General features: G+C 34.1%; 2 protein-coding genes across 3 annotated transcripts; both read left to right on the top strand.

The window, feature by feature from the left end:
- Positions 1-1,064: 1,064 nt before the first annotated feature.
- On the top strand, positions 1,065-8,070 carry LOC110611700 (sucrose synthase 2). Of its 2 annotated transcripts, XM_043954589.1 has the most exons (16): positions 1,066-1,302; positions 1,375-1,496; positions 1,592-1,724; positions 2,582-2,733; positions 2,919-3,111; positions 3,405-3,523; positions 3,663-3,879; positions 4,038-4,133; positions 4,264-4,437; positions 5,049-5,165; positions 5,275-5,441; positions 5,836-6,060; positions 6,399-6,720; positions 6,793-7,037; positions 7,136-7,274; positions 7,667-8,066. In XM_043954589.1, exons 2-16 carry the CDS (start codon positions 1,432-1,434, stop codon positions 7,700-7,702), a joined length of 2,400 nt encoding a protein of 799 aa, XP_043810524.1. In that variant the 5' UTR covers positions 1,066-1,302; positions 1,375-1,431; the 3' UTR covers positions 7,703-8,066. The 2 variants fall into 2 exon arrangements, with proteins under 2 accessions (XP_043810525.1, XP_043810524.1); XM_043954590.1 differs by lacking the exon at positions 5,836-6,060 and having other exon boundaries at positions 1,065-1,302; positions 7,667-8,070.
- Positions 8,071-10,052: 1,982 nt separating this feature from the next.
- LOC110611131 (probable acyl-CoA dehydrogenase IBR3) lies at positions 10,053-18,843 on the top strand. Its single transcript, XM_021751273.2, has 17 exons — positions 10,053-10,532; positions 10,630-10,764; positions 10,887-11,027; positions 11,163-11,294; positions 11,552-11,737; positions 11,983-12,060; positions 12,213-12,332; positions 12,791-12,889; positions 12,989-13,106; positions 14,897-15,162; positions 15,271-15,465; positions 16,190-16,332; positions 16,502-16,586; positions 16,668-16,877; positions 17,732-17,884; positions 18,257-18,361; positions 18,483-18,843. Exons 1-17 carry the CDS (start codon positions 10,398-10,400, stop codon positions 18,672-18,674), a joined length of 2,493 nt encoding a protein of 830 aa, XP_021606965.1. The 5' UTR covers positions 10,053-10,397; the 3' UTR covers positions 18,675-18,843.
- The last annotated feature ends 1,247 nt before the right edge of the window (positions 18,844-20,090 follow it).

The following is a 20,090-nucleotide window of genomic DNA, read 5'->3' as shown; positions in this document are numbered from 1 at the left end:
TTTATTTTGTAATTTTCCAGAATTAAACAAGTTCTTCTGGAATTTAATTTCCAAAATCAGGACAACAAGAATTTATCTCTAATTTATAATCCAGTAGAAAACACATATAAGATAAATAATAAAGTAGAAAAATGAGAGTTCTTATTTTTATAAAGATGGAGGCTATTTATAGCAGAAAAATCAACCGTTATATATGATTATAAAAATCTTGAGATAATATAATAAAATCATAATGATCATATTTAATATTATATTTAAATCTTATAAAAAAATTTTCAACCATCATAAAATCTTTAAAACTATAAAATTTTCAATGACTATAAAATTTTTAATGAGCATATAATATTTTAAAATTTAAATTAATTTTATAATAATTAGTACCGGCTAGTATATAAAGAATTTCATAATTATAAATGAAATGAGAAATATTCTCATACTATACATTTTATATTAAGAGCACAAATTTAGATGAAGAGTTAAAGATTTACGATGAAATTGAGTATCATTGTATCTGATTTTTATACATAATTTTATTCTTAAAATCAATTATTTTAAATAATTATTGTGTTATATTATTATGTTTGCTCAGTCCCAAGTAAAGTAAAAATTTTCATAATTTAGAGCTGATTTGTTTATATAAGATAATTTGTATTTGCGAAAATTATTTTTTATCAAAAATTATTATTCAAGAAAATAATTAAGTTTTCATTGTCTGCTTTGTAATATTAAAAAATAAAAATAATTTTACATTAGTAGTATTCATAACATATTATTAAAAAATTTAAAAATATTTATTTTTTATTTGATAAAAAATATTTTTTATTCATGTAAAAAAATATTTTTGGTGCAACAAATTCAGACGAGAGTAGATTCTAAGCCGTTGTTTGCAATTATTCATTTAAAAAATAAATTTAACTTTTTTCTTTTTATGAATGGTTTAAATTAAAAATTAAATTATTTTAATAATAATAATAATAATAAATAAATCAATTACATTAAATTATAAAAAAATTTGATTTGAAACGGATCACGTGGATAAACCTTTAGAAGGCGTGACCGTCTATGAACAAAAGGAAACAAACTCGAACACAGAGCCCACCGTTTCGATTCAAAAAGAGAGGGAAGCTGTTGAAGTCCGATGCCAAGTGCCCCTTCTTATTCATCAGATTTTTTGACTCTCCCGGCAGACGCAGAGTCACTGGCTATGTTCCTTTCTCTCTGTCATCTCCTTTTGGCTACACTTGCACCTCCTCTATTTCACCTCTCGCTCTATATATTGCTCTACATGCTTCTCCCCAACAGGTATCTCTTCCTATCTATCTTTATTATAGTCTCTCCTTTGCCTTTGATTTTAATTTCTTCTTGTTTCTGTAGAGTTCTCTCTTTGTTTGCAGATAATTTTGAGGACTGTTGGTGATAATTGTTTATAGAATGAGAGAAAAGGTGCAGGACATCCTCTCTACTTACAAGATCGAGCTTGTTTCTCTTCTCTCCAGGTTAATTCATACGTATATTTGATTTCATGTGTGTTATAGGTTAGGTTATTATTTCAAAGGATTTGAGAAATGGGTTTATAATTGATTTTTTCTAGGTATGTTGCTCAGGGGAAAGGGATACTGCAACCCCATCACCTGGTATGTGAGCTTGCAGAAGTTATTAAAAATGACGAAGCAATGGAGAAGCTTAGCGACAGCCCCTTCACCACTATCCTTGAATCTGTGCAGGTAGACTCACATTCTGTTGTTTCGAATTGGATATGCACACACTCGCGAAAAAAGGGTAATGAAAGAGAAAATACAAAAAGGCTCGGCAATGTGCCCATGTACACACTGAGAAAATCCATAGATAAAAAAATTGCTCTGGTCTCGGGAGAAAAAAAAAACATACGGGACCACAACCCCTCACCCCCGACCATCTACTGATGGTACAATATATTTAAAGCTTTTAATGCACAATAATGTTCATGAGCCACTCTAACTGATTCAACTTATTAGTCTTATGTGCATTCCAATGTATGCGTTTGGCAACAAATGGATGCTTAAAATTAAATTATTTTTTTTTCTTTTTTCCATATTAAGGTATTATGGGGATATTTAGAAACATACTTGTCTAGTGATTCAGGATCTATTTGTGTGATTTTCCCAATTTTCAATAGAAAATGGAAGAAAGAGAGAGAGAGAAAATTGCAGCTGGTGAAAAATGATTCTCATGAAATTCCTATCATGGGGAATTGAGGATAGGTAAGTTCTCACTTCCACACGACAGTAACATGGTGGGATTGTCATGTGGAAAGCCGACATAATGGTGAAATCCCCATCATGTAATTTAATACTTCTGTGTCTTCCAAAGTTGGTAAATTTATGTCTTTTCCCTTTTTCCCACCTTGGCTTTCTTTCTCTGTTATTATTATTATTTTATTGTTATTATTATGGTGAAGTTAAACTTTCTACATAATCTTATTAAATTATGAGCCTGGATGTTATGCAAACATGGCCTTTTTTTCCTTTAAGGATGTATGAGTACTAACGGGAATTTGTGTGTTTAACTCCCTTAATAACTTTATTCTTTAACATGTACTTAGGAAGCCATTGTCCTGCCACCGTTTGTTGCAATAGCAGTTCGTCCAAGACCTGGTGTTTGGGAATATGTTCGTGTTAATGTCTATGAACTCAGTGTTGATAGCTTGAGCATTGCTGAATACCTTCGATTCAAAGAAGAACTTGTGGACGGACAGTAAGAATTTCTCTTATATGATAAATTATGGTTACTGAGTTTGGAAAATTTTTGCTTACCATAATTTTAATTTTTTTTGTAATAAATTGGGCTTAGACTCAGAATGTTGTTTTATTTTCCAACTTTTACAGCAACATTCTTCGTTGACAAATTAATCAGCATTTGAACATTGCAATTTGCACCAGGTGTGATGACCGTTATGTGCTCGAACTTGATTTTGAGCCATTTAATGCAACATTCCCCAGGCCAACCCGGTCAAAATCCATTGGAAATGGGGTTCAATTCCTGAACCGTCACCTGTCTTCAATTATGTTTCGTAATAGAGAAAGTTTGGAGCCTTTGCTTGATTTTCTGCGCACACACAAGTATAATGGCCATGTAAGTTTCCATATTGCTCTTGCCAATAAGTAAGTCTTTCTCAAATGTTTTCATATTCAGGAAGTTGCTTCTTTTTTATTGAATTGTTCATTACTTAACACTTCCACATTTAAATTCTCTTAAGAACTTTGTTAGGCTTGCTTTTTGATTTGCCTATGAATTATACAACAATGCTGGGCTTTATATATCATGCCTGCATGCGTTCATGGTTATGGTTATTGATTTTTTTTTTTGGTTTTGAAATGGGAAAAACTTAATACCAAACCTTCTAATTTCACCACTATATTCTGCAGGCATTGATGCTTAATGATCGGATACAGAGCATACCCAAACTTCAGTCTTCTTTGGCAAGGGCAGAAGAACACCTCTCTAAGTTTCCCCCTGATACACCATATTCCGAGTTTGAATTTGAGTAAGAACTTATTATGTTTCACGTCTTAATTCCTCTTCTCACAATAAGTTTAATTCTTAAAGAACATTCTGCACCATTACCATTATTATTATTTTAATCAAGTACTTATGATTTTTCACTTCACTTTTCTTAACTACAGTTTACAAGGAATGGGATTTGAAAGAGGTTGGGGTGACAGTGCGCAACGGGTATCAGAGATGGTGCATCTGCTTTTGGACATCCTTCAAGCTCCTGATCCTTCTTCCTTAGAGTCATTTCTTGGGATGATTCCTATGGTTTTCAATGTTGTTGTTGTGTCTCCGCATGGTTATTTTGGCCAGGCAAATGTTTTAGGATTGCCAGATACTGGTGGGCAGGTATCTTTGGATTATCCCAAACTTAAGTGTCTAAGATTTCCTGTCATAATGCATTTGTTCGAATTCTAGAAAAAGCAAGAAACCTTCCATTTTATAGGTAGAGAAAAGGTTCTCCATCTGAAATGTAATGCATTGTACCATTGCTTATCATTGCACAGATTGTTTACATACTTGATCAAGTGCGTGCATTGGAGAATGAAATGGTTTCTAGAATACAAAAACAAGGATTGGATGTTACCCCAAAAATCCTAATTGTAAGTATTATATCTTTATTAAATTCGCCTGATAGAAATATTCCATATTTTCCTTCTTACACGTTCACTTAGTTTGACTTGGATTTCCAACTTTGATGTTCATCTTGCATGTCTACGAATGGTGTTTAAGGTCACACGACTAATACCTTTTGCACAAGGTACAACATGCAACCATAAGCTTGAAAGAGTCAGCGGAACAGAACATACTTATATTCTGCGGGTGCCATTTAGAACTGAGAATGGTATTCTACGCAAATGGATTTCAAGGTTTGATGTGTGGCCATACTTGGAGACCTTTGCCGATGTAAGCAATTGGAAAAAAAAACCCCTTTTTGTTTCCTTGCATTTTTCATTCTTTTCTATTTTCCTCCATTGGGATTCTTTTAGTAGTATAATAAGCACTCTACCTCATTTGATGTGTGGTCATGTTTTTCGATCCTTCTAGTTATGAATGCAAGTGAAATCATTGTGAAGAGGACTGCATCGGAATTCATCCTTGATCCCTTTGGGGATTGGGATGCTTTCATATGGTAGAATAAACATTCTTCCTTGTGTTGGCTTCTGATCCTTCTAGTTGTGACTCTAGACTTGTGAGTGACATTGCAGTGCAGAAGCCTGCATTGGAAGCTTTGAAATTTCTTGGCATGTTAAACACTGTTCTAATAAGAAAGCGTAAAATATGGCAATTGTTAAAAGTTCAAGTATTTTCATGATAAAGAATTAATGAAAGAAAACCTGGATCAAGTGAAATAATGAAAGAATTCAAATGTTGAAAGAATGAATGTAGAAGTTGAATATCAAGGTTATGACAGCAGGATGTCATGTAGATAGAATTCTGAACCCCATGACTGTGTAGTGTCTTGTTTATATTTTATTTTATCATATGAATGTTTCTTTATATTCTTCCACCATCAGGATGCATCAAATGAAATTGCTGCTGAATTACAAGGAATTCCAGATCTGATCATTGGAAACTATAGTGATGGAAATCTTGTGGCTTCTCTGTTGTCTTATAAGCTTGGAATTACGCAGGTCTGCTGAGCTTTCAATATTAATATTCTGAAAATGCAGTACGACAATCAAAATTTTGATCAGGGGCATATCTACTTGTTTGATTTCTCAAATTGAACTTTCCATGTAGTGTAACATTGCGCATGCATTGGAGAAAATAAAATATCCAGATTCTGATATATACTGGCGAAAATATGAAGACAAGTACCATTTTGCAAGTCAGTTTACAGCTGACCTTATTGCAATGAACCATGCAGATTTTATCATCACTAGTACATATCAGGAGATTGCAGGAAGGTAAATGAAACTTCCAGGGGAAAAATGGAGATCTGATCAAGATTTGTCCCCTACATCAAGTCTCAGTTGTTTTGCCACCTTCTATGTTTCACTGTTTTATTCATTATGATGCTTGCACATGTTGGTCTAATATTTTTATTTTTTATGAATTTAGAAATATAGCATAGTTTTCATTAGGTTCATTTCCTTGATTAGACTAAACATTCTATGTCTATTGTTTTTACCGTTTATGATTATAATTTTTACTTCAGATATAACTTAGTTACCATTAGGGTTCCTTTACATGACATAGCTTTTAGTTTCTTACTGCCATTCGTGTCTTCTGTTTCTGCTAATGTTTCTATTTGAAAGCATGTATCAGTATTAGCTTAAAAAAGTTGTTTTTTTTCCTCAGCAAGAATAATGTTGGACAGTACGAGAGCCACACTGCTTTTACCCTTCCTGGGCTGTATCGAGTTGTTCATGGCATCAATGTTTTTGATACCAAATTTAATATTGTCTCTCCTGGAGCAGATATGAGCATTTATTTTCCATATTCAGAAAGGGAAAGAAGACTTACTGCTTTACATGGTTCAATTGAAAAACTCTTGTATGATCCCGAGCAGAATGAGGAACATGTGTGAGTAGCTTTTGTGCTGGAAAAATTGACTCTCACCTGCCATCTGCTACTTCTCATATTGCAGTTGATATATAGAGTGCCAACAATCTAATTACTGTTACTGAGATACCTGCTTAGGATTCTGAAGATACTTATTTTGTTGGATACATTATTCTAACTATTAGTCTTTGGTACTACAAAAAGTAGAATGGTGTAATCCAAAATGATCTGCAAGCACAATGAATTATTGGTTCTATATTTATGGGATAGTTTAATATTTTTTGAGTAACAGATCATGATTGACACATGGGTGACAATGTTGACAATGTTTGATACCTATTTCATCTTTGCAACTGCAGTGGATTTTTGAGTAACAGATCAATGCCTATCATCTTCTCTATGGCAAGACTTGATAGGGTGAAAAACTTGACGGGACTTGTTGAGTGCTACGCTAAGAGCAGCAGGCTAAGAGAACTTGTAAATCTTGTAGTGGTTGGTGGTTACATGGATGTGAAGAAATCTAGAGATAGAGAAGAGATGGAAGAGATTGAAAAAATGCAAAGCCTCATAAAGCAATACAATCTGCATGGCCAATTTCGTTGGATAGCTGCCCAAATGAACCGTGCACGTAATGGTGAGCTCTACCGCTACATTGCTGATGCAAAAGGTGCTTTCGTTCAGGTAAGTGGTGAATGATGAAATGCTTATGTTAGCTTCTTTATACACTTTGTTAATTCCTTGTATTTATTGCAGCCTGCTTTCTATGAAGCTTTTGGCCTCACTGTTGTGGAAGCCATGACTTGTGGGCTTCCTTGTTTTGCCACCTGTCATGGAGGCCCTGCAGAAATCATTGAGCATGGCATTTCAGGGTTCCATATTGATCCTTATCAACCAGATAAGGTCACTGCACTTTTGATCAATTTCTTTGAACACTGCAGAGAAGATCCTAGCCACTGGCACAAGATTTCTGATGGAGGGCTTAAACGAATTTATGAAAGGTATAATTGCCCTCAGAACTTAAACCTTGTAATTTTACTCCCAGTATAACTGGTCTTTGAGTTTATATAGTCTCACTAGTTCAATCTCAAATTTGTAGGTACACATGGAAGATATATTCTGAGAGGTTGCTAACATTAACTGGGGTTTATGGCTTCTGGAAGCATGTGTCTAAGCTGGAGAGGAGAGAGACAAAGAGATATTTGGAGATGTTTTACATGCTTAAATTTCGAGATCTGGTTAGTAATCTTACATTCTTATTCTCCTCAAATTCCTTGGTACTGATTGGCTTTGATAGCCAGTATGATATCCTTATTCTCTTAGCCTGGTTTTAAATAATATTAGAACATTTATGGATTTTCCATGGTCCCTTATAACATAAATGTCGTGGTTATAAGTCCTTATAACCACGACCACTTATGTGTCTTGATAGCCAGTATGATATCCTTATTCCCAGTATTATTCTGTTATTGTGGTTGGGATCAATGAATAGGATGTGATGATTTAAATTGGTGGATTTTCTTGTTCTAAACCATTGCCAATCCCAGACAAAGCCTAGACAATGAAGCTCAATTTTGATCCAAACGAAAGGGAAGTGGATTGATTTTTTTTTCTTGGGTTTTTGTTGTAGGTGAAGTCCATTCCTGTAGCAATCGATGAGCAGTAGTAAAATCTATGAGCTGAAGAAGCTGCCAACTTGTTACTTTTTAGCTTTTTTTTTTTTTTTTTTTTTTTTTTTTTTTTTTTTATGTATAAAAAAAGACCGTTTAGCATGTTTTGCGGTTTCCTTTGAATTGTTAGAATGTTATTGTATTGGTAGAGCAATGTGAAAACTCTTGGCGAAATGCAAGGTCTATTGTGTCGTGCCTATTTGTGGCATACTGTAGTGTTTGCCGTCTCCTGTCTGGCCATGTCCGGCTTCAGAATCTCGAGATAGTCGATTGGGCCAAACATGTTCGGCAACTATGATATGAACAAGGAAGAAAAAGTTGGAGGTGAAACAGAAAACTGGAAAATTGAAATTCCAACCTTTTTCCTATCATGAAACAGAAAAGTTGGAGGTGAAAAAAAGGTTAACAAAAACGGTGACACTACAATGCCAACACCCACTAAATACCAAGCTCTTAATTCATGGGAAGGTTTTTCCTTGGACTAGCTCGGTTTTAGCTGATTTTTTGATATTTTTGTTTGCATATGAAAAATATTTGAAAGATTTATTATTTAATTTTTAAATATTATTATTATTAACACATAAGATCTATTAAAATATTTTTATTTTTTTTTCGTCAATAAAATAGATCTGCTCTGAAAAAAATTTTAAAATCTAATTTTTGCTATCAATAAATCTTCTATATAGTTTGACATTATTAATAAATTAATTACTCTATTTTTAAAAATCTATTAAAATATTATTTTTTTTATTAATGAAATAATTTTTTTTAATGAAGAAAAAAAAAGTAATTTAATTTTTTATTATATTTTTAATGATATAAAGAGATAAAATTTAATAAAAAATTATTAAAAAAAATAAAAATATTTAAATAGATTTTTCAAAATTAAAAAATTAACTCATTAAAGATAATATTTAGAAATTAACTTATTAATGATAATATTTAATAATTAAATAATAATTTTTTTAAAATATTTTAATTTAACAACCGAATAAACAAATGATTTTAATTTAAGAGTCAAATAAGCTTTTTAGATACAAAATTTATGATATTAAAAATATTTCTAAAAGAAAAATTTTTATATGCATTCAGGTGATTAAGTCAATTTATATGCCCAACCAATTTGAAAAAAGAATATCATATGTATTCCTTCTATTGTTTTTGGCTTGATTTCTACTTCATGCCTTTGTGTAGGCGACAATATCGGTCCTTTGTGGCTATCCCTTGCCACGGAAGGGCAACGATGATGGTGTCTTGGATTTGCTTTTTCGCTTTTTCGAATTATTTTACAGGTCTTCAGTATTTTTTCTTTATAGGATGTTTCCTCAGACTTAGTTGTGGATTGAGCATTGGTGGCTCTGCTTCGGCTCTAAGGAGATATTCCATCAGTGCAATGTTGACAATTCGGGACTGCATTCCTGTATCCGGTAATTCACACTCTCACAGCTATACAATCGACTGAGAGCTCTTCGACATCTGGCGTGCATTTGGTTTTCATTTTGAGCTGCCTCTGCCTCTGTCTCTATTCTTCTGAGAGCTTCCTTGTTTTGCTTTAGCACATGCACGAAATTTTGTTGTGTTTCTACTGTCCTATGGTTTCAAGCAGTGTTGGGTTGTCTGCTGCAACGTGACGACTTGGTTGGGCTTTGCAGCTTTTGCTAATCAGTGACTATGGTGCTAGGCAGATGGTGCTCTAGCAGCGTAGTGCATCGGGGAGTCAATGAGTAGGTTGGGTTGTGGTTGTAGGGTGTGGACTGAGAGTTGTGGACCTTGGAGTTTTATGGGCTGTGGGTCTTAGGGTTTTTTAGGAGATGGGTTGTAGTTTTGTGGGTTTGAGTTGTCGATGGATTGCTGTAAAGTCAGTTTTTTTGGGTTGGATTCTGATTTTTAAACCTTTTTAGCTATGTAATTAATCTATTTGTCCATAAAAAATGCAATATATTGTATTATTAAAAAAGAATATATTTTTTAAATCTTAAAGAATACGTGATGAATATGTTGATTTTACAGTAAATGAGTGTATATATTGAGATACCCACAATTTGTTTTAGGTCAACCCACATACCTGTTTTTTTTTTCTTTTTCCCTACCTGTTTGTTATGTCTATAATGGAGCACAAGGTTTTCCATTTTATCCTAATTGATGCGTACAATCAATTGTAATTAGGTTTCATGATAACCAATCATTTTTCGACCTCAAGCTTTGACCATCTGACATTGGATTTTATAATTTATAATCTGGTTTCATTTGTAACTATTAGTTTCGCAGTTGAAAAGAATTATTTTCACTTGAAAAAAAAATTGATGGAGAAGAAATTTGAATTAAATTTTTATAAAATTCTTATGAATTGACGTCGTGGTTATCATCGATGAAACGAAATAGAAAAGCTTGAAACAGCTTCTGTTCCCAAAGCATATCCGTATCTGCACCTCGCTCTGCCCATACCTCACTCGCTGCTTCGTGCTTACGTGCCTCAGCCTCGTAGCCTCAACACGCGTCCTTAGTCATATTTTCCCAGTAACATCCGCTGCAAGTTCATTATTGCATAAATTTATCTCACGCGCCACGCGGCAGCTCGATTTCTGCAAAGTGCTAAATCACTTTATCCGGAGATTTTCATTGCGGAAACACTACAATTTAATTTTTTTTTTCTTGTGCTTGAAACGCCCTAGTTTCTCCTAAGATTTGAATATGGCGATCCTTTCATCTGACTTGTTAGGGCAAGTGCAGGAAGCTAACGATTTTGATCGTCACGCTTTGTTTCGCTATGCTTCCGCCAATGTAGCTGGATTCCCCGCCTCTCCCTCCACTTTCGTTGTCAAACAGGTATTTGTTTGTTTATCAGGATTTTGATCCTCTTCTGATATTTTACTTCTGATTATTTCTATGTTTTTTCTGTTTATTCGTATGTGTAACAATTTAGTTCGGGCATGGACAATCCAACCCTACGTTTCTACTAGAAGTGGGTACCGGAGTTTCGGTGAAACGATACGTTTTGAGGAAGAAGCCTCCTGGCAAATTGCTTCAGTCAGCTCATGCCGTCGACAGAGAATATCTGGTATTTTCGGTTAATTGATTATTTCCAGGCTTTGAATGCTGAGCCTTTTTTTCAGTCCCCTCAGAAAAAAGAAAGAGCAAATAACAAAAGCTTTTTTTTTTTTTGATATTTTTATGCGTCAGGTTCTGCGGGCGCTGGGCGAGCACACACGAGTTCCAGTTCCTAAAGTTTTCTGTTTGTGTACAGATCCGAATGTAATTGGAACTTCATTTTACATTATGGAATATTTGGAAGGTCGCATTTTTATAGACCCCAAGCTACCGGTATGGTCCCCTCCCTCCCTCCCCGCCCTCAAAAAGAAAAAATAAAATAAAAACACAATAATTTGGATATCTTGTGATTGCTGTGATATAAGTTTGAGGAGTAGAAAAATCGAGCCAATAATTTTGTTTGATCAGGGTGTGGCACCTGAGAGGAGGGGGGCAATATATCGAGAAACTGCCAGAGTGTTGGCTGCTCTACATTCCGTTGATGTGGATGCTATTGGACTAGGGAAATATGGACGGCGAGATAATTATTGTAAACGACAGGTGGGTTGTATTCTAACTTTAGATGTAGCTTATCAATTCTGCTGCTTATCTGAGTTACATGCTCATTTGTACCTAGCAAGGGCACAATATTGTAGTAAAATCTTTTGTAACTTAGGTTGAGATTGTTTAATGTGCATAGTGGGAGCGGAAGGAAATGGAGGGGGACTGTTTGGAAGAAAAGTACTGGGGGCTTGAAGTGTTCCTTCGCTACTTAGCGGTGGTACTTGTGATTTATTTTAATTTGATTCTTTTTCTAGGTAGAGAGATGGGCCAAACAATATATTGCATCAACTGGTGAGGATAAGTCTCCCAGAAATCCGAAGATGTTGGAGCTCTCAGATTGGTTGCTGCAACATATTCCTCCTGAAGATTCTTCGGGGGCATCAGCAGGCCTTGTTCATGGAGACTTTCGCATTGATAATCTCATGTTTCATCCTACAGAGGTCTGTTGCACTATTGGTTCATTTTGATTTGAATGCATATGTTTCTTCTTTGGCTAACTTATATGCGTGCTTAAATTTTTCTAGTCAAGTATCTCTATCAAGTCTATGCCAGAGAAAGAGATGTGAATGCAGTACAATTTATGCTTTTGTTACTTGTATTCTGGTCAAAGCTCAACTTTTGTAAATAATCTGGAACTGCATAATTTATTTGTCATTTCTCTAATGAGAAACTCTTAGTGGTGCAGGATCGTGTAATTGGAATTCTTGACTGGGAATTGTCTACTCTGGGAAACCAGATGAGTGATGTTGCTTACAGCTGTTTGGTATCAAGCCCTTTTTTCCCTTCTTCCCTTCTGCGTGTTTTTATTTCTACCTTGTGATGCAGATTCTGTAACATTCTGCTTAATCGCATAATTGGTGAAGAATTTATTTTTCTTTTACCCAAGTTAATTGCTTCCTTCATTTTTTTTGGCAGGCATATATTGTGGATACAAACCTTGACAATCAACAATTGGGTAAAGGCTTTGAACTTACTGGAATTCCAGAAGGGATTCCTTCACAGGCAGAATATCTGGCTGAATACTGCTCTGCATCTGTAAGATCCAATCTTAAGCTTTGATTTAATTGTGTTGGCTTTTAAAATGTTAATCCTTGTGAGGAAATCAAAGTATGTATCAGATATATGCAGTGAGTTTTTAGAAAAAAAGAGATCTAGTACTGGATGAGTGACAAAGGCAATACTGTTAGGCTAAAAGCTTAAAAGTATCAATCAATTAGGTTTTCACTTTGCAGACTATATGTTCCAAATTCCCTTTTGGTCAATTTCTTCATGAATTTCTGAATGTAATTTTAATATTTAAAAGACTAAGGAATCCAACTTGTTTGTTCAACTAAAACTCATGAAAGTTGATGTGGGTTAGGTCCAGCAAATCTTATACTCTCCCATAAAATTGTAGCTACTGTGCATGTGACCGTGCATTTTGGTCTTCTAGCTGCTTATGCTTGATATCTAGTTTGCTGAAAAGATTGAAAATCATTAATTTGGTGATCTAGGGAACACCATGGCCAGCCAACGTGTGGAAGTTTTATGTTGCATTTGCTTTGTTCCGTGGGGCATCTATTTTTGCAGGTGTACATAGTCGATGGATCATGGTAATCTCTTGAATAGAAAATTTGTTACTTTTATTTGTAATCTTGTGTTAAAAGCCTTTGTCATGGAAGGCCAAATGTAAAATCTCTCATCAAATGCAGGGTAATGCTTCTGGAGGTGAGCGTGCCCGAAATGCAGGAAATCAAGCCAATGGTCTCATAGACTCTGCATGGGCCTTTATTACAAGAAAATCCATCCTACCTCCTCACCCTCCATCAGGTAGCTCTACCATTTTGTTATTTTTTCTGTCTACCAACTTTGCCATAGTCAGCAGACCATACTTTAGAAACTTTTAAGAACATTATTTTGGTATAGAATTACATAATTCATGCCCAGGACACAGAACTCAATTAATAACGAGAACAATAAAGGTTTTAGAGGGCTTGTGGAAAAATGAAGCCATATTTATGTACGGAGTTTATATTGTACTTCTCTATAAGGGAGAGGAGAGAGTTTTTGTCAAAAGTCAAAGTTCATCTTGCACCAACAACATTCACTGTTAGAAATGTTGTACAAAGGTGTAATGTGGCCAAGTAAGAAATTTGCTTCCACGGAGAATCAAATGCCCCAACACAGAAGTGTGGTAAGTTAGCAAGGGAGGAGTGAGAAAGGAAGGGGGGGAGACATAAGATGATGTGGAAGGAAGAGGTACCAAAGGATTTACAAGTTTTGGATATTGATGTTGACTTGGTGTCTGTAGAAAGATAATATTTATTGTTGTTGTATTTCACAATAGAGATTACAACCTATTTATATATAAGAGACGATATCTAAACAGGAAGGAAAATCAAGTCTATGATTATACACATTTAAGATTAAGTAACTGATCCATCTATTAATATTTACTTCCTATGTTAACATATTTACTTCCTATAACCTATAACACTCCCCCTCAAGTTGGAGCATAAATATTAATCATGTCCAACTTGTTACATATATAATCAATTTCAACCATAAGGACAACAAACCTAAAACAATCAAAATAAACAAAAGATCAGAAAAACATAACCCGTGAACAGTAACTCGTGAACAGATGAACCGTATCTGATGAAGCCAGATGTCTCCAAATGTTACCCTTTATGAGTAACCCAAATGACCTCTATGGGTAACCCAAATGAACAGAGCCTTAAATCTCCAAATGTTATTTGGGTAATCCCGATGAACAGAGGGCTAAGTCTCCAAATGTTATCCTTTATGAATAACCCAAATGAATAAAGCCCTAAGTCTCCAAATGTTATCCTTTATGGATAATCCAAATGAACGGAGCCCTAAGTCTCCAAACATTACCCTTTATTGGTAATCCAAATGAACGGAGCTCTAAATCTCCAAACGTTACCCTTTATTGGTAACCCAAATGAATAGAGCCCTAAATGTCTAAACGTTACCCTTTATTGGTAATCCAAATGAACAGAGTTCTAAGTCTTTAAACGTTACCCTCCAAATGTTACCCTTTCTTGGTAACCCAAATGAATAGAGCCCTAAGTCTCCAAATGTTACTATGGATAACCAAAATGAACAGTACCAAAAAACGCCTCCACCCAACACCCAAACGGCAAACAAACCACAAATCTGACAAGGGGCTGCAAGGCGACTTTAGGTGGACAGTGAGAGATAAATATTACTCTAGATGGATAACACAAAAGAACAGGAGCCCAAAAAAAAATTTAAATCTCTAATGAGGCTCTGATACCATGTAGAAAGATAATATTTGTTGTTGTTGTATTTCACAATAGAGATTACAACTTATTTATATATGAGAGACATATCTAAACAGGAAGAAAAATTAAGTCTATGATTATACACTCCTAAGATTAAGTAACTGATCCATCTATTAATATTTACTTCCTATGTTAACATATTTACTTCCTATAACCTGTAACAGTGTCTAACAAACTAAATAATGAAAAGAGATATAGAGGTGATCCAATTATTTTGCGATTAGGACTTTGTTATTATTTTTTATACTCAGATCTTTTTACCTAAGCTGCTTTCTTCTTTTTATTATGTAGATCCAATTGCACAGGATTACATAACACGACCTGGTGGTGAGAATGAAGTTGAAGGCCTTACAGGAGTGAATGGGAGGTTTGTTCCCAGCAAAAAGGTGCTTGAACTGAGGAAAAAATTGATTAAGTTCATGGAAGATCACATTTACCCTTTGGAAAATGAGTTCTATAAGCTTTCTCAGTCATCATCACGTTGGACGGTGCACCCAGAGGAGGAGAGATTGAAGGAACTAGCAAAGAAAGAAGGACTGTGGAACTTATGGATACCTGTATTCTTTTAACATCTTACCAGACTCCTCTTTCACTGTTATTACCATTTTTATTGGTAAGGAATGTGTTTGATCATGAATTTCTTGTGAACTTGCATTTTTCTGCAGTTTGATAGTGCTGAAAGAGCAAGAAAAATGATATTTGATGGAAGCAATTACGCTGTCTCCAATGATGCCCATGATCAATTACTTGGTGCGGGCCTCTCAAACCTTGAATATGGGTACCTTTGTGAGATCATGGGCCGTTCTATTTGGGCTCCACAGGTGTTCAATTGTGGTGCACCTGACACTGGAAATATGGAGGTAATTTTTTAATGTCTGGAAAAAATTTACTACTTTGGTTACCACATGAGGTTCTCCTTTGACTATCAAAAGGTGTAACCACTGTATCTAAACTCAAGGGCCAAATAAGTGCAATTCAAATTTTTTTTCCAAATAAGCTCAATTCAAGTTTTTGGACCAATTAAGCCCCTGTATTTTTGTTCAAATAAGTTAGAATATATTTTTTTAATGATAAAATGTTATTTTTTTTAAATAATAAAATATTATTTTTTATAATTCAAAATATCAAAAGTTTAGTATTTTAATTAACATAAGAATATATAGATATAATGAATAATTTTTAAAATTACAAAAATGAAAATTTATTATATAAAAAGTATTTTTATTATTAAAAAATAATATTTTATTATTAAAAAATATTATATTAGATGAGAGCTTATTTGGCTCTTGACTAAAAGTACAAAGGTTTAATTGGACTTATATTTGTAGGTTTTATGATATTTTCCCTTTCCCAAATGCTAAGAATGGAAAAGAGAGTAACTGAGCTGCTCGTATGAACACATAGAACTATTCTTTATCCTGCTGAGTATAGTGGCATGCATGAGCTACATAAATCTTGCATTTCTTAAACTTCATCAAGATAATAGTTGATAGAATTTATGACATCTGCATGTAGAATGATATGGTTGGATTGCTCATTTAACATCTCGAAGCATTATTACTTGGGTTATTTAATTTGTATTAGGTATTGCTGCGCTATGGGAACAAAGAACAACTACTTGAATGGCTTATACCAATTCTTGAGGGAAGGATTCGTTCTGGATTTGCAATGACGGAACCACAAGTTGCATCTTCGGATGCTACAAATATTGAGTGTTCTATTAGAAGGTATCTTATTGAAAGGGAGGGGGAGGGGTGGAGTGCCTATTTTAATAAAAGCATATAGAAGTTATATTTTATAGTCCGTCCCTTGGGGTGTTAATTATTTCTGATATGTGCTAATCTTTTTGGACTTCTGCTCTAATTATCACTAGCCATTTTGGTTTTGCTTGTATAGGCAAGAGGATTCCTATATCATCAACGGGAACAAGTGGTGGACAAGTGGAGCCATGGATCCAAGGTGTAAACTTCTTATAGTAATGGTTAGTTCTTCCAGCTTGGTTACTTGTTTAGACATGATTGTTCTATTGTTGTGTTACTAAAGCTCATTGGAAAATATGCAGGGAAAAACTGACTTCACTGCCGCTAAGCATAAGCAGCAATCCATGATTTTAGTAGATATTGAGACTCCTGGCGTATGCATAAAGAGGCCGCTCATGGTCTTTGGCTTTGATGATGCACCTCATGGTCATGCTGAAATTTCATTCAAAAATGTATGCGTGCCTGCAAAGAATATCCTATTGGGAGAAGGTCGTGGGTTTGAGATTGCCCAGGTAAAGTTGGTTCCTTCCTATTTAACTAATTTAATGAACTTCCACAAGTTGGTTTCCATATTCTGTTGATCTCTGAATAAATTTTGAATTCAATCGCTGAGGCAGTCAACTTGGGCTTTCGAGTTGAACTGCAGGCTTCATCAAACTTCGACTTGTATAGACAGGATTCTTGAGTTTTCCTGCTTTGCAATTTTTTTTACCAGTTCCACATTCAACCTGTAGTCTCAGGCTTGTTAGAACCTAGTTTATCTAGAATATGGATTGCTCTGATACTGAAAGAAAACAGGAATGCATGACATCCTTGTCTAGAAATGTGGTATATCTGAAGATAAACTTCTCTATTAACACTTCTTAGATAATTAAAAAGTTTGTGGCGGTTCTTATTTCAAACAGTACAGGGTTTCGTTACATAACAAAAGAATCTGTGGCTGTTCCTATTTCAAAATGGTACAGGGTTTCAGTACATAACAATTGCATTTTGTTCCTACAAGTGTTATAAAGTAGTTTCAATTAAAATGTGGTATGCTAATTATTTTATGCTATAAAAGTCCAAATCCTAATTCAAGTAACAATACTGTTTGATTCTCTACCCATGTTTGCTTGCATTTTGGAATGCTAGTTTTAAGTATCTTGTGGTCTGGAAACACAATTGCTAGTGATGCAGTGAATTTTGATAACTGTGGTTAGAACCTGGTTTTCTGCTTATATTTGGGAACATCCATCTATAAAACATGTTTTGATTTGTTTACCAGGATAGAGTTGATCTATCCAGTTGGTGAGTGACTGCTCTGTGGTAGTTGTAGTTCCCACTTGTAGGAGAATTTTACATCTTTGTTGGCTCTGCATCCTTGCAGGGTAGGCTGGGCCCAGGAAGATTGCACCATTGCATGAGATTGGTAGGTGCTGCTGAGCGTGGAATGCAGTTGATGGTTCAAAGGGCTCTTAGCAGAAGAGCATTTGGAAAATTGATTGCTGAGCATGGTTCATTTCGTTCGGATATTGCCAAGGTATTATTTGATTGAGCTTTTTCTTAGAATTATTTCCTCTCAACAAATTTTCTTTCTTTTTTTTGTGTGAGGGTGCCCAGTCGTGATAGTTTCAATCTAAATGCATGGAAATTGGGAACTCCATTCATCCCCTCAAAAATTGAGTGGCAGAGTAGAATTGGGTTATTGTGTGTTAGAAATTTGTCCGCATTCTGATCTTACACCCTAAATCTTTTTATTTTATGAGTAGTTGTTGGCTTGTTGCCTAGCATTAACGCTAGGCACACTTTAAAATTCTTATCCTACGCTCTGCATCTTTAATCTTGCCTACCCAGCTGTTCCACCTGAGTTGCATAACGATTGAAATCTTATTTAGTTGGCTGTTCTACGCAGTGCCGAGTAGAGCTGGAGAAAGCCAGATTGTTGGTCTTGGAGGCAGCTGATCAGCTTGATCGTCTTGGGAATAAAAAGGCCCGTGCAACTATTGCAATGGCCAAGGTAAACTTTGGCGTGTCATCTTTGAATTCAGCAGGGGTTATTGTTCATTTATTCTCTTCTTTTGGAAAAGAAAAAGTAAAGAAAATATATTGGGTGGTAATGTGGAGTTTATATGGAACAGTTCGCAGCTCCAAACATGGCACTTATGGTGCTTGACATGGCAATGCAAGTACATGGTGCAGCGGGTCTATCGTCTGACACCGTTTTGTCACATCTTTGGGCAACAGCAAGAACATTGAGAATTGCAGATGGTCCAGATGAAGTCCACTTGGGTACCATTGCCAAGTTGGAATTACAGAGAGCTAAACTCTGAAAGCTTCTGGGGAATTTTTCTTCCTTTCTTGTAGCAATTTATATATCGAAACATCTGATTGGAGAGAAATAATGGTGGATATGTATAATTACAAATAAGATCAAAAGGATTCTTGATGTGTAAAACATGAGAACCAATATTTTCTATTAAAATTCCATAAAATTGAACACATTTTTCTTCGCTTGAGTTAAACTCTTAAAGGTAAGTTATAATCGATTTATTTTCTTAAGATGGTGTCAGGGTTTCTCATCAAACAATTTTCACAAGTGTTTCACGCTTGATCTCAGGAGCGAGGGAGGTTATATTAAATTTTTATATTCACTCGAGAGATAAGTCTCCTTACCTTTTGAGAATGAGTTAGATTTTTTCAAAAAATCAATAGCGTAACTGGTCTTCATTTTGAAGATATATATGTATGTATAAGCTTCCATTCATGAATGATAGGGAAGTTTGTCAACTATGGAGGGAGGGCTGGGTGCATGCATTAGACCCATTCCTTTGTGACATCGCACTATCTTCTAACAATATATGTATATTTACTATTTGGCTTCTGATGTTGGTAAGCATTATAGCGGTCCGTATCAAAGTTGATTAGAGTTATAAATAAAATTAATCAAAATTAATTTTCAACGTTTTATTCAAAAAGAAATTAAAAAGTCTCTTTTGAAAATTAAAAAGTATTTTTTAAAATTTTAATTATTAGATTTGAATAATTCAAAATTAAGATTGAGTTTGAATTGAAAGTTTTATGGCTTTGATTCCACTTTTTTGAATCAATATCAGTCTGATGGTGAACTCTATATTTCTGACCTTGAATTAGCTGATGCTTATAAATTAATTTTTATTTTATTCTTTGTATTTCATATTTACGCTTTTAACAACTAAAATACAGAAATTTTAAAAATATCATATTTTTTTTTATCATTCTTCTATTTTTCTTTTTTACACTATAGTAATATATATTTTAATTATTATAATTTTATTTTATTTTTAAAAACCTTTTAAAATCTCTTTTATATTTAATAAAATTTAATATTTTAATATGAATATAATTAGAAATTTAATAGAATTTTTTTAATATTTATGAAAAATAAAGTGGATAACTTTAAAAAACCTAAAACCTAATATTCATTTTAATTCTTCTAATCTATTGTCTAATCAATATTATCACATGGAATCCTTAAATATATGAGTTGAGGATATTCTTTTAATTAATTAATTATTGTAATGAATAAAATATAAAAATTAAATAATAAAATTAATCTATATAAATTAATTAATTTAACTATCAACGAGTATTTAAATAAGCGATTTGACATTTTAAGAATTTAATCTTATGAATAGGGACGTATATTAAATTTAATTTTTAATAATATATTAAAAAATTACCTTTCGATATCAGTTCCACCAGCAAAG

This window comes from Manihot esculenta, chromosome 3, assembly GCF_001659605.2.
Source record: "Manihot esculenta cultivar AM560-2 chromosome 3, M.esculenta_v8, whole genome shotgun sequence".
Lineage (NCBI taxonomy): Eukaryota > Viridiplantae > Streptophyta > Magnoliopsida > Malpighiales > Euphorbiaceae > Manihot > Manihot esculenta.
This window is presented reverse-complemented; position numbering and strand designations above follow the sequence as displayed.

What these genes read in the sequence shown, in the direction of transcription:
- LOC110611700 (XM_043954589.1), top strand. Translation starts at nt 1,432, where the DNA reads ATGAGAGAAAAGGTGCAGGACATCCTCTCTACTTACAAGATCGAGCTT. An exon ending in CTATCCTTGAATCTGTGCAG is followed by an intron (nt 1,725 to 2,581) that starts GTAGACTCACAT and finishes ACATGTACTTAG; the next exon opens with GAAGCCATTGTCCTGCCACC. An exon ending in TGCCAGATACTGGTGGGCAG is followed by an intron (nt 3,880 to 4,037) that starts GTATCTTTGGAT and finishes ATCATTGCACAG; the next exon opens with ATTGTTTACATACTTGATCA.
- LOC110611131 (XM_021751273.2), top strand. Translation starts at nt 10,398, where the DNA reads ATGGCGATCCTTTCATCTGACTTGTTAGGGCAAGTGCAGGAAGCTAAC. An exon ending in TCATGTTTCATCCTACAGAG is followed by an intron (nt 11,738 to 11,982) that starts GTCTGTTGCACT and finishes TTAGTGGTGCAG; the next exon opens with GATCGTGTAATTGGAATTCT. An exon ending in CTGAATACTGCTCTGCATCT is followed by an intron (nt 12,333 to 12,790) that starts GTAAGATCCAAT and finishes TTGGTGATCTAG; the next exon opens with GGAACACCATGGCCAGCCAA.